This window comes from Phalaenopsis equestris, unplaced genomic scaffold, assembly GCF_001263595.1.
Source record: "Phalaenopsis equestris unplaced genomic scaffold, ASM126359v1 Scaffold000002, whole genome shotgun sequence".
In the NCBI taxonomy this organism is placed as follows: Eukaryota; Viridiplantae; Streptophyta; class Magnoliopsida; order Asparagales; family Orchidaceae; genus Phalaenopsis; species Phalaenopsis equestris.
Genome location: NW_018164444.1, coordinates 70,225,406 through 70,240,040, shown reverse-complemented (window position 1 = coordinate 70,240,040; position 14,635 = coordinate 70,225,406). Strand labels below are relative to the sequence as shown.

The 14,635-nt window shown below is 36.2% G+C and overlaps 3 protein-coding genes across 5 annotated transcripts in view; 2 read left to right on the top strand and 1 right to left on the bottom strand.

The window, feature by feature from the left end:
- LOC110026503 (proline-rich extensin-like protein EPR1) overlaps nt 1-2,131 on the bottom strand; it is a 27,709-nt gene extending 25,578 nt beyond the window's left edge. For all 3 annotated transcript variants that reach the window (XM_020727463.1, XM_020727473.1, XM_020727479.1), the window contains exon 1: nt 1,976-2,131. The gene's annotated coding sequence lies outside the window, so the exon portion shown is untranslated. The remainder of the gene's footprint in view (nt 1-1,975) is intronic.
- A 6,110-nt stretch (nt 2,132-8,241) lies between these two features.
- LOC110019916 (BTB/POZ domain-containing protein At3g19850-like) lies at nt 8,242-9,361 on the top strand (the record flags this gene model as incomplete). The annotated part of the gene is made up of 2 exons (XM_020717792.1): nt 8,242-8,378; nt 8,483-9,361. Coding segments are annotated over exons 1-2 (942 nt in total), but the record flags the coding sequence as incomplete, so codon positions are not given.
- Nucleotides 9,360-14,499, top strand: LOC110019910 (BTB/POZ domain-containing protein At1g50280-like). Its single transcript, XM_020717780.1, has 2 exons — nt 9,360-9,620; nt 14,035-14,499. Exons 1-2 carry the CDS (start codon nt 9,360-9,362, stop codon nt 14,413-14,415), a joined length of 642 nt encoding a protein of 213 aa, XP_020573439.1. The 3' UTR covers nt 14,416-14,499.
- The last annotated feature ends 136 nt before the right edge of the window (nt 14,500-14,635 follow it).

Below are 14,635 nucleotides of genomic sequence, written 5' to 3'. Positions count from 1 at the left end.
GGAGACTATGCAGAGCATTTAAACAGTGGAAGAAGGGATACAAGAATGTAATTACACCCCTGCCTACCTGCCTAGTCAAGATAAACAAGTCCTCAACATAGCTCAACCACAAAAGCAAAATCCAAATAATCCAATTATGCCTTGAAGCAAATCCAACAATAAGAGAGAGCGCGTGGAGACTAGTCAAAATCCAAATAAGAGAGAGAGAGAGAGAGCGGAGACTATGCAGAGCATTTAAGCAGTGGAAGAAAGGATACAATAATGTAATTACACCCCTGCCTCCCTGCCTCCCTCTGCATGCCCGCCTAGTCAAGATAAACAAGTCCTCATCATAGCTCAACCACAAAAGCAAAATCCAAATAATCCAATTATGCCTTGAAGCAAATCCAACAATAAGAGAGAGCGTGCGGAGACTAGTCAAAATCCAAATAAGAGAGAGAGAGAGCGCGGAGACTATGCAGAGCATTTAAACAGTGGAAGAAGGGATACAAGAATGTAATTACACCCCTGCATGCCCGCCTAGTCAAGATAAACAAGTCCTCATCATAGCTCAACCACAAAAGCAAAATCCAAATAATCCAATTATGCCTTGAAGCAAATCCAACAATAAGGCCATGCCCAAATCTTTGTTCAAGCTAAAGCAAGTATTTGATTGCTTTAAAATGAAAAATGTAATAATTCTACGTGTGAAATAAAACTAAACAACAGAATATTGCTTAAGTAGTAGCAATTTAATCCAACCTAAGTACATTAAGTGCTTATATATAGCATTAGATTAAAGTAATATTAAGTGAAAATATGACTTTGTTTGTCCTTTTGAAGTAGTGTATGTCAAATAATGCAATTTATCATACATTCATAAACCATACACCATAATATTAGTAAGCGACATTCATTTCCAAGATGCCATTCCCAACAAAGGAAAAGGTATGCAAGCATGGATGGATTCTCCAAACAGCTTACAAAAAATCCCAACTTGACCCTACCAAAAATAATTTACCTATAGACAGGTGAACTTATCCTAAAGATGAGGCATAGGTTCACGTATCCACTCCATTCAATTTGCAAAGATTTGGGTTTGGGATAAATTTACAGCTCAATACGTTAAGTTGACCAATCTAACCCACGTCAACTGAACCAATGTCCGGGTTTAATATTTGGAAGATGATAACTGACAAAATAAAGGTTTGCCAAGTTATTTTCATACTTATGCAGAAAATACTGATTTCAGCAAAATTAATAAAATATTCCCTTAAGGTTAAGATTAACAACCAGAGTGGCTTTATTGAAAGAATTCATGCTGACAAATTCATATGTTTATGATGGTACACCGCTAAAAATCACTCTTCCTTTTTTAACCAAGAGGGTTTCCGCCACAAGCTGCCAACGGAATAGTAAGAGAGATCCTCAAAGCATGAGGATTACACCCATGTATTAGAATTAACAAATACACCAAGATCATAAGCATGCGCATAAAATTATGGCCGTCACGTTCTAAGAACAAAGCTCTCAAACTAGTCGAACAGAGAGGAAGAAATCAAGAATCAAAGCATTTATTTCACAATATAAATCATATACACAAATGGACTGGAGCAGAGCATACACATTAACCGACAACCACCACGCGAAAAAAAGTGGGGGGCGGGGGTAGTTAGAAGACCGGAGGCTGGCCGACGAAAGAGGAATATGGTGGCATAAGATAACAAATAGAGTCGCTGTCTTCCCAACGGCTGCGGAGCAGATCGCCTGCGTTGGGAGTATAGGGCAAGAGGGGAAAGTGAAATAAAGAATGAGAAAGGAAAGCGGTGCTCAATAGAGAACTAGACCGACAAATTCGGCAGAAAACGAAGAGCATGAGACGAAAGTGCGGGATGCGGTCTATGCCATGGATGAATGGCAGCCAGCCTGAAAAAGAAGCCGATGACAGATTCGAGAGGGAGAAGAGAAGAGAGATGGGAAATAGCTAGCGGCTTACCACTTAAGGTGGATCAAAAACTGCTGTCCCGGCGAGGAACGAATTGTAGAACAGACGCAGGTGGTGGAAAGATGCAGGAACTAAAACGACGGCTTACAGAAACCCTGATCGAGATTCGAGGAATGGAAGCTGGGATGTGAGACCGAAAAAATAGAGCCCCTAAATATATCCTTTATAGATATATATATATATATATATATATATATATATACACAAGTAGATTCCAATCCTTAAAATTATTTATTTTATTTGCAATCAAGTTATTATAAATTAAAATATAAAAAATACATTAAAAATAAAGAATATATGTATTAAAATTTATGTGAGATGAAAATATTTTCCAAATTTTAAAAATTTTAAGATGCCTTAGATTGTTTTAGCTAATCAAAATTTAAATCTTAAGTTTGATTATTCTTTGAATTTTTAATTGAATTACTTAAACTAATAATTATAAAATTAAAAACACTCCTCTTATTGTTTGATGATAATTATTTGAATGTTAATTATCTTTAAGCACATATTTTATAGAGTCTCATATATATGTATTAGCTAAGAGATTTGGGCATTTTATAGAGATAGGCATGGCCAAATTTAGGGTGAAGCTAGCTTTATTCAATCCTAAGTACTAATACATTCAACGAAGTTATATGTGGGGCAATTTTAATGTATTTTGTTAGAAATATTGTGATCATACTCAATTATATTAATATTTATTTGTTATATTATAGCTATTATAATGTACTTGCCTTGTAATTATTTGATTTAGTAAAATAGATGTATTTGTATAATAGCTTTATATAGGGATCGATTCAATAAATGTAACTTTGTTGTGTCATAACTATTGTAATTGCACTATATTGAATTAATAAACTACAATCTTAAATCTTATAACAAACAAATAATATTTGAATAACGATCAGATACTTAACAAACTATGATTAAATAATATATAAATAATGTTCAAATAATAAACAAATGATTTTTGAAATAGTAAATGAATGTTGACTAAATTATTAAGGGGTTGTTTGGTTGTCTGAATGAATACGTGATGTAAAATGAATATAATGTAGAAGTAACGTATTGTATTTAAAGTATTTTAGTATTTTTTGGTTTGTTGTGAACTAAACAAACTTCATTTTTTAATAAGATTAAAATAATGTATTTCAATGTATTTAAAAATTAATACATTGGCTAGCAGCGGAAGGTGGCCATAGCTGGCGACAACGATCAGTAATGGCTACCGGTGGCGAGGATGGCAGCAACTGGCATACGCTACCAATTAGTGGCATAAGGATTCTCCCAGCGGCAGGGCATATACTACCAAAAAACTTTCAGCGCATTACATGAATCCCCGCAATAAAAAAGCCACGTACTTCGGTCTCCTCCAAGTACTGGAACATACAATAACTAGATGTCTACAATGTTTTTTTTCCAAGAAAAACTTGAAGATATAGCCTGCAAGACTCAACTACTTAGTTTCACAGATACCCAACATACACAACATGTCTGTAAATCACACAAAACACTCTATGGACTCAAACAAGCACCATAACAATGATACTCCACATTTTTTGACTTTGGATATACAACATTTTAAACTAAGTTTTGTCGAACCCTCTCTTCTACTTTACCCTAACAAAAACACAAGAATATATATACTCATTTGTGTATATAATATTTTAATTGCAATAAACTCATAAGCCATCTCCTTACTCATACAAAAACTAAAAAAAATAAAATCATTTTAAACAATTTGATTCATCATCAAATTTTCTTGGACTATAAATAACATACACACAATCATGGACTATTTTTTTTCAGCAAACCAACTACCTCACAAACCTCCTCACCAAAGAAGGTATGATAAATGCCAAACATATTTTAACACCAATACCAACACAACAACTCAAACACTCTCATAACCGATCCACATCAGTGCAGACAACTACGAGGTTTAGTACAATATTTTACTATAACGCGACTAGAAATTAGCTTCATAGTCAACTCACTATATCACACAACAATGAATTTTACGATAAAACAAAACACATTAAATTGGATTATCACCTCATCAAAGATCATCCTGGTCTTCGTAAAATTTCTCTTCGACACATATGATAGAAGACCACTGTGAGGACATTTTCAGCAAATCTCTAACAACAACTTGACACCAACATCTGACCAATAAGTTGACAATTAGACCATCAGTTCATCATCTCAAGGGAGGGGTAATAGGAGAACACCAAAATAGATACACGACAAGCCTCGCTCACATCTTACCCCTGTCGGAATGATCCATTGCAAACTCTTCAGTCTCCACTCTTACTTAGTGTTTCCAAACTCAAGAAGCATGCTTAGGGCTCTCCTCCATAAAAACTGTAACAAATTAATTATATATAACAAGTCACTTATACCCTCAGCTTTACTTGTATAAATATCATTAATAGTGAATTTTCTAACAGTTTATAGGAATGAAAAGGAGCTTATCTTCTCCATGTTTGAATTTATTTTTCCCTCAATCACTTTTTCTATTTTCCAATTAGGACGTTAGCAATATTGATCCCATTTTGGTCATTATAGGGCATATAAAGTCAATTTTTTTCTTACTTAAAGGCTTATATTTATTCATCTCATATCTTAATTGAGTAAATCACTTTCTCCATGCACATGTTTTAATGTAGTTTAAATATTGTTATGCTATTATAATATGTTTGTATATATATATATATATATATATCACATTATATATATATATATATATATTCATGCAATTTAAAAGAATATGTTTCAGCATAAATAAATTCTAAAAATTGGAGAAAAAAATATAAATTTTTAATAGCAAAAAAAAAAAAAAAAGACTTCTGTGAGTGTATACAAGTGTACTATGCATGCGTTGATATACTGTCACAAAAATATAAGTTAACCATACTTATTTTAATTTTTATTTTATTTAAACTCATCATCTAGAGTGGTGTCATGTCTTGAAATTTTTTTAAAAGCCTATATCTATTCATGAGATCATTTTGAAATTACAAAGTCAACATAATTGAGATATTAATTTAGTTTTTCATATTTAATTTTTTTAGCCATTAAATTTTATATAATTCCTGGCACATTTTAGTTATATTATCTTAAATTATTTTGCATCCCAAAGCATATATGCATGTCCGTGCATCTTATATTATTTTTCATTTATACATCTTAATGGTGTATTTAGGGCAGCTGCAACTTATTGAATAATCTGCTGATAAGCTGATTAAAAATAATTTGTTGATAAGCTAGGTGCGGTGGCTATTACAAATTTTTATTTTTTTGGAAAAACCAAACCGCTGCGAGAAATCTGTCAGTGTGAAAACATTGTTTTCAACGTTTTGAAAATGCACAGGCTGTCAAAACGCAGTTTACCAAAACAGGTCAGGTGCGTTTTCAAAACGCCACTGCACCAAATAAACTGCGTCAAACGGACCCTAAATTGCACCATTGTCTCTTTACAAAATTAAAAATTAAATTATAGTCAATAATTGAAATGAAAGTAAAAGTTTACTTATCTATGACTAGCTTTGGTTTTGTGATCGAGTGGTTACCCTAATTTCATTAATTACCTTGGACCTAAATTCACCCTTCTTCGAGGAACTACATTTCAAATAATTCTCCACTAATTTTGGGATAAGCTTCCTTTCCCTATTAATCGTGCATCATAGTACAATGATAAATTATGTCCCGTGGTAAGAAACTTGTGTGGTACATCATTAATTTATAGTGGTGATTAAGGCCAAAATGACTTTGCTTTAAATATTCAGGAATAAAGTACCAAAATAGTCTTTGATTATTTAAATGAGCTGTATTAGTCCCAAACTTTATTGAAGTGTCGAAATAATCTCCGACTATTTTAAAATTAAGCTCTAATAATCATTCATGGGATTATTTCAGCCACAACTTTAATATTTTTGGGAACTATTTTGTCTATACTGTACAGTCTGTGACTAAAATGACCCAATATAAATAGTCTGGAATTATTCTGGCACTTCACTCAAATATTTTTGTTACATGTTTCTTTTATATGTCATTACATCTTGAATGTTAAAAACTAAATTAATACGGATGTGATACGATACCAATAAATTTTAATCATTCTGCACGAATCTCAAAGCATGACATGGATCCCAAGATGATATTTTGAACAAGAAACGTTCAAATCTTGATAAAAAGTCATCTAGAGCTATGATTTCAGCAAACTTATAGTCAAACTGACCGACTCGATGAGACAAACCTAATGATATGAAAACTAGCTCAATCCAATTCAAATCAAGACCAGAACAAGTCATTAAACAACAATTAGAAGATTTATGAATACATTTGAAAAGTCAAATGGATGTCAAATATGACAAGTTTATACTCAAATCGAGCGGCTCGACAAGACGAATCCAACGAGCCCAAGATTACTTAATTCTGACATCATTAAAGCACTCAACTATCCATTAAACGTGGTATGATTAAGAAAAGCTCTCCGGACCGTCCGATTAAAATGGTTTATATTCTTACATTAATTGCACCAAGAACACTATAAATAGAGCCTTATTCCTCTCATGAAGGGGAATAAAGTATAGAGATTGAGGTCTTAAGGAGAAGCTACAGCTCAACATCACCACCAATCGTCATTGATCATCGCAGACCTCCGTCGACCGACCTCTGTCATCGACTACCGTCGATCGCCGACGACCACCGTTGACCTCAGACGACCACCGCTAACCGTCGTTGATCACCGCCGACCGTCGTCGACCACCGCCGACCGTCATCAACCTCCACTTAGTGGATTTCCGCAACTGAGCCATGTCCCGTGGTTTTTCCCTTACGGGTTTTTGCACGTAAAAACTTTTGGAGTCATCACCGCTTTTTTCTATTTCATCTGTCTGTGTGATGAACTTTCGTACAACGCTAAGACGATAATTCGCTACTCTACCGCCGCAAATTTTTTAGCACGCATCAAGATGTTAAAAATCTAAGGGTCCGTTTGGGGCAGCTTGTGCATTTCAGGATAAGCTGCTTATCCTAAAACGCGGCCCGCGGGCCGGCCGCAGGGGTCGGCCTGCGGCCTGTGTTTAGTGTAAAAACCCAAATGCAGTTTCGGATAAGCTGGCGAAAAGCGCGAACCAAACGGTATGACGGCGTTTTGAAAACGCCGCCCACACTTATAAGCTGCCCCTAACGGACCCTAAATCTAGAAATTGTGCGCCGGGTCTAAGTTCCTAAATAATTTCTTTATTATAAAGGAATTTTGTTTTATCAGTTCTTGATTCCTAAATATCAAAATATGAGTTGTCTTGTAATTCTTATTTCACAAAGGCATAAAAACCTTTATCCAAAGTCAGCCATCGTTAGCCTCATTGTGGATGCCAAAGGCTAAAATGAACATTATTCCAATCAAATTGCTTTTGCCAGCTCAAGACAAAAACTGTGTCTATCATAGTTATAAAGAAGGGAGCAAAGGAACGTGCATGATCCACGAGAGGTCATGGCCCATAATAATGGCATAACAGGTCCAATAATCTAAAATAACAATAATAACAAAAAGCTTTTTGCTTTGTAAAGTTTGATGATGATGCATGAACATAAACGGGACCCTGCATTTCCCATGTAAGTATATGAGTGTAGTATGCAAGGATAAAAATTATAAGAGAATTGTAGAGTTTACTTTTCTTTTCAAGAAAAAAAATGGTTTTAAAATTGTATAAATAATGACTAATATTTAGAGTTGTTTGAGATTACTTTTTGTTTTATTTTATTTTGATTTAAAATACAGTATGTTAGTCATGATTGTTTAAAATACAATTGTTTTTAAAAACACTCAAATCATCTTATATATCATCGACAAATTTTCATCATGTGATATGAATACTAAGAGTGATATGATTCTTGAAATATATTTTTTTTTTGCAAGAAATAGTCAAACTTTTATTGAAGTTATCGCGAACTTCAATTTCAACAAATTTACATTTAGATTGATTGGCTCGATGAAAAATTGGTTCAATCTGAGTCAAATGAAGTCTAAATCAAACTGTTAATCCACTAGTCGCAGGGCCACAAAATTAACTTTTAATCAAAGATGTTAAATTAATCAAAGTCAAATCAAACCCATATCAAACTGTTTATCCTCTTTTAGCCATCGCCAGACCCTCACAGACTTTACTTTTAACCAAAGAGGCTAAATTAGTATTCATATATCACAAAGCAACATTTAGCACCCTTACAAAATTGTCTCACTTGTTTCTCTTCTCCCGGCTTCTCATCTTCCCTCCCATTATCACATATCGCTCTTCTTTCTGCATTCCTTCATCCGTCCATGAAAGAGCTCTGCGATCTAAGGATTCAAATCAATGGCGAGCACACCTTCTTTGTCAGTCAAGTAATCCCCAAACCTCAGACAATTTTTGTAGCTCATCTGAATGATTACGATAAAATCATTATTGTTTCATGAACTTTCCGACCTCTTGCTCAATTTTATTTCAGAATGTTCTCAACTCGTTCTCAGGAAGAATAAGGAAGATTCTCAGGGAAGAAAATAGAATAATCGATAATACAAAAGGAACTGTCATCAGATTTATAGACTTCCCAGGCGGCACTGAAGGATTTGAGCTTGTCTCGAGATTCTGCCACAACAATGGCAGAATAGCTATAAGCCCTGGAAATATTTGTCTTCTGCACTGTGCGGCCAATTTTCTAGAAATGGAAGAGGAGATAACGCCTTGTAATCTTCTAAAACAGACCGAGAACTTTTTGGATGGCGTTCTCTACTTGAATTGGCATGATCTCCTCATCTCTCTGAAGAGCTGCGAGTCCTTTTTCGCCATGGCTGACTCTTCCGGTCTTCTCCAAAAGCTCCTCTCCACACTTATCTCCCAGATCTCAGCCAAATCAGAGAGAACGTCCCGATCCTTTTCATCTTCATCAGAAGCATCCGTTTTCCGGCGCTCATCTTCGATGAAGAGCATAGAAGCAATGAAACCATGCTCGATTAGAGAATGGTGGTTCCCAGACCTTCTAATTTTTGCTCCGAACATGATTGAGAAGATGGTGAAAGAGCTCGGAGCTTATGAATGTGAGAACGGGAGCCTCACGCTAACCAAATTTCTACTGTATTATCTCAAATCAGCGGATCAGAGAGGTTATGGAAGCAATTGGGATTATGGGGGGCTTGCAGGCACAGCAGTTTATGGTGTTTTGAAGATTGGGAGGAATGTTTTTAGCTATAAGGTTTTGTTATGGATTCTGAGATTGGTTTCAAGGCTAGGGCTGAGCAAAGAATGCCGGGAGAAACTTGATAGATTGATAGGATCAATGTTTGATAAGGCAGAATTGGATGATTTGTTAGTTTCAGGGCATGATGATGGGAGGGCATCATGATGGGGTTTATGATGTGAAATTTGTTATGAGATTGGTGAGGTTTTTTGTAAATGAAGAGGGGGAGGAGGGGGATTCTTTGATGAAGATGAAGAAGGTTGGGAGTTTGATGGATAAGTATTTGAGGGAAATTTCTCCTGATCATAGATTGAAGGTTTCAAAGTTTCTGGGAGTAGCTGAGAGCTTGCCAGATTCAGCAAGGGATTGCTATGATGGAGTTTATAGGGCTCTGGAAATCTTTATTCAGGTGAAAATTTGCCTCTTTTTCTCCTTGTTCGTCATGCTATTTTCATTATCTATTGTTATTTTTTCTTGAATCCTTTTAGTTTTTAGAAAGCATCCATACAAATGGCATGATCATTTGAATGGTTTTGTTAAAACTTGTGAACAAAATTTTGTTGAGTTTGGATTGAAAAGTGTTGAGAAATTTAGGGCGAAGAAAAACAGAAATCGACACAAATTCAGAAAAACACATGGAGATTTAACGAAATTTGACAAAAACGCCGAAAAAAAATTTAAAAAAAACGCCGACATCCTCGGGAGCAGAGCGGCGAATTTCACTATTTCAGAGGCAGTTCATATCCATAGGGTTACACATTATATATATATATAGATAAAACCTACAAATAAAATTACTAAGACGCATTCGCTCCCCCCCAACCCACTAAATTTTAAGAGACGCCTCTTCAATTCCAAGAGACACTCATCTTCATTCCAGGAGACACACCTCTTCAATTCCAAGAGACATATCTCTTTACTCCAAGAGACACATCTCTTCATTCCAAGAGACTCCAAATTCCGGTATATGAGTCATACTTAACAAATCTCCACCTTGACGAATATCCAGCCCCTTAGGAGAAATACATATACTCAACAAATCTCCAACCTGACGAATATTCAACTCTTTATGAGAAATATATATACTTAACAAATCTCCACCTTAACGAATATCCAACCCCTTAGGAAAAATACATCATGGAGTTTCTTACACCGACGTGGGTTGGGTAACCATTCCGTCTAATAATTACAAACATTCAACAAGTTAAAGCAATACAAAAACTTGTTGATAGTATCTGACTTGGTCAACATATCTGCTGCATTTTCATCATATGATTCAACAAAGTGAACTCCACCTATAACTGTACTCCTCAACAGTTTATAGATATTACGTATAGTGATATTTCCTTTTATCACAGTCAATGCACCTTTAACAATTCTGATGGTTTCTCTATCATCATACGTCTTAGAGATAAAACCATTTCTGTGTAAAGTGCCCAAGAAAATTAAATTATTCTTCAAATTTGAAATATGTCTTACATCACATAATGTTATGATAATATCATCATGCATCTTAATTCTGACTTCGCCAATATCAGTAATATTGTAATATTTATCATCACCCAAATGACTGAACCAGAATCATACAACCTGTATGAAGTAATACATTCCATGTTTGGTGTTATGTGATTATAATACCATGAATCAAAAATCCATACATCCTTTAATTGATTTGTTGTAACTGAAAGCACATAACTATCACTGCAATCTGAATTATCACTCTGCACCATATTCACAGATTTGGAAGATACATCATGTTTCTTATCAAACTGCTTCTTGAGCTTTGGACAATCTCTCTTTATATGTCATGACTCCTTGCACTTGTAGCAATGAATCGTCTTTCTGCACTTAGGCTTTGACATGAAATTTCGCATTCAAGAACTCTCCTTCTCCTCCTTCCTTCCACTATCCTGATTACCCTTAGCATATAAATAATTACCATGAGATTTTCCCCTGTATTCTGTTTTTGCTGGTTGTGAGCCAACAATGCTGCAGTAATTTCATCAATTTTGATTGTTTCTTTCACGTATGTCGGAGCAGTCACCAGGTGTTCATAGGAGGAAGACAATGAACACAACAGAATCATTGCTCAGTCTTCATCCTCAATACTCACATCAAGCCGTGTCAGATCTGTGATGATTTGATTGAAGACATTCAAGTGTTGCGTCATATCAGTGTTTGTCTGCATCTTCAGCCCATACAATCTTTGCTTCAGATACAGTTTATTTGTTAGAGATTTAGACATAAACTGATATTCTAATTTCTTTCATACTTCTATTCTAATTTCTTTTTTCTTTCATACTTCTCTTGGAGATTTCAGATTCATAACATGATACACAATCTCATCTGCCAGACATAAATGTATGGTGCATGTCGCTCGTAGTTGCAATTCTTTTCAATCTTCATCTTCCATATTATCATATTTTGTAGTTCGCAATGTCTTCAAAATTCCTTGTTGTGCCAACAAATCTTACATCCTTGTTTGTCACAATTCGAAGTTCTTGATTCCATCGAACTTCACTATCTCGAATTTTACACAAGACATTGTTATTTGATATTAATCCAGCAGCGAATTTTTCCTATCTTGTGTCGAAACAAAAACACACTGCAAATAAATTCAAAGAAACCTGAAATTTTCTCTGTCAATTGAAGCAATTTTCCTGCAATTCTGTTGTGATTCGTGAATCAAAATTTTCACACGAAGCACTTTTCCTATTCACGTCAATACCTCGGTTAAACTGCTGTCCTACGAGCGAAATCCTTCGTTTGTTCGCAAAACATCTTGTGTCTGTTTGCGAAATACCTTCGTGAAACCGCTGTTCGTGAATAGTCGAACCTGCTCGTTTCGCCTGTAGCATTCCGAACTCCACCCGTCTCAAATCCTCCTGCGACAAACTTGCGAACTCCCCGTTGACCGAACTCTCTTTGTTAGCCACCAAACTCCTCTCCTGCGGAAGAAGCCCTCTCACGCGAACTGCCTTGGCCACAGTAAGGAGTTCCTGCAAGCAGTCGCGATGATTCGAGAACACTGTTGTGAAGGTTCAAGAACTGTTCTGCTCTCGAACTGCTTCGCGCTTGTTCGCGAAACCGCCTCCTCCGCAGAACCCTCGCACTTGTTCGCGAAAACTTCGCGTGCGCCTGTTAACAAGATTTTCTTCCCGAATTGCTTCCTGCACCTCTGCGATTCCTCGCTGGACTCCTCCAAGCCGAACCCTTTGTTGATCCTCGTCGCAGAACCTTGGGCAGATTTCAGCGAAGTAGACGACAAACCCTCGCCGATGCCTGTAGCGGAAAAAGCCCCTGCCTGTCGCAGAAGATCGCCTCTGCCTGTCGTGGAAGAAGCCCAAATGCGCGATTCGCCTCTGTCGCAATCCCATTCCTCCCCTCCCGCGATCGCGAACCACCGCACAACTGCCGAATCTCCTTCTGCTAAATCGCCAAATCGTTCTTCTTACTTCTTGTGTCGCCGAAAGTTTTATTCCCTGCTCTAGAACCTCTCTCTGAAACTAATTGTTGAGAAATGTAAGACGAAGAAAAACAGAAATCGACACAAATAACATACAGAGATTTATTGATAATCAACAAAAATGCCTACGTCCTCGGGAGCAGAGCGACGAATTTCACTATTTCAGAAGAGAAGTCTACTTCGTACCCATAGGGTTACACATTATATATATAGATAAAACCCACAGATAAAATTACTAACACGCCCTCGCTCCCCCCAACCCATTAAATTCCAAGAGACACCTCTTCAATTCCAAGAGACACTCCTCTTAGTTCCAGGAGACACACCTCTTCAATTCCAGAAGACACTCATCTTCATTCAAAGAGACACATCTCTTTACTCCAAGAGACTCCAAATTCTGGTATATAAGTCATACCTAACAAAAAGTTTATACTGCGACATATGTAGTGCTGTCAAAATTATGGGAAGATATTTTGGAATCTTTTGTGGTGGCTGAATTGATTGAGCAACCTACCACTGATCCCATAATATGGTTTTTTATGTTTTTTACGGTCAGTTTTATTACGGCATTGTACTTTCGTGCGTGTGAGTGCGTGCGTGCCTCGATGTAATACATGCTTGTAATACACACACAGTAGGATTCGCTTTATACAAGTAAGGTAATGGAATAGGAAATATTAGTCCTTTCTTAACTTTCCTATGTTCTTCTTCACGCTGGTCTTGTCTGCTTCGCTTTGCCAGGACTTATGTTCTTTTGAAGCAGCTTTCCTGTAAAAGCTTCTATTGTATTTCCTTTCTCAGCTTTCGTGCCAGCTCCGAGCCGAGGAAGCCTCTACAAGAGGTTCATTTTCTTTCAGATTTAACTCGAATCTTGCCGCACGGGGGAAAAAGAAAACTTCACCTTTTAAATCCTGGATTTAGTAAATCCAGGTTTTTTTCAGTTCTTCACAGTTTTGCCTTGAATCTTAAATTTACTAAATCTTGGTGTTGGTAGGATTTCATAACTCCAGATTTATAAGATTTATTAAATCCGTCAACAAACAGCTCCTAAATTGTGTTATTCTATTTGCTACTCTAATTGTTTATAGCATCAATTCCTTAACGAGCTTGGAAGGTTGAAGTATAGATCTTTATTGGTATCAAATTCTAAGGAGGGGAGAGGCAAATTGCTACTAAATGTTCCATTAGGAGTGTAAACGAGTCAAGTTGAGCTCGCGCTAGCCCAATACTAGTTTGAAATAAACCAATTACCAAACTCAATCCTTGCTCATCTTCTAATGAAAGAATAAGACTCCAATGTGTGGTTGTGCTGAAATCACATAATCCTAACAAAGAGAACCTCTTCAATTTGTTTCAGTCACACCCCAACTTATCCTTCAAGGAACGTAAGAGGCTCTGTCGGTGCCTAAACTACGAAAAGCTCACTCTTGAAACCTGCAAGGACCTCGCGAAGAATCCAAAAATTCCGCCAGATGTGGCTGTTCAAGCACTGGCCTCTCAGCTGCCAAAGCTTCAAGCAGAAACTAAAAGAATGAATTTTCTCAACAATGACTGCTCTAAACCAGTTTTGCACCCCTCAGAAGCCAAGATTGACAGTTCACCACCATATTGCTTTGAACAAAAGCAAATATTGAGGTTCAATTTTCAGCAGATTCAGAAGAGGAAAACAGAGCTTGAAAATCTTTGCAATGAGATGAGTGCCCATATGCCAAAGATTGTCAAGTCCAATACACATTAGTAGCCTTGTTTGTTACACTACATGCCACCCAATTCCTATATATTTACAAATCTAACCGACAAAGTTTACATTTTTACATTTATACGACCGTCATCTTTCATAACCTTTAAATTGTAAAATACACATTTTCATATATGTAAAAATTAAAGTTTAGATGTTAGATATGTAAATGCATAAGAATTAGTGGTCGTATGTAAATCTATCTAAAATTTTTTATTAT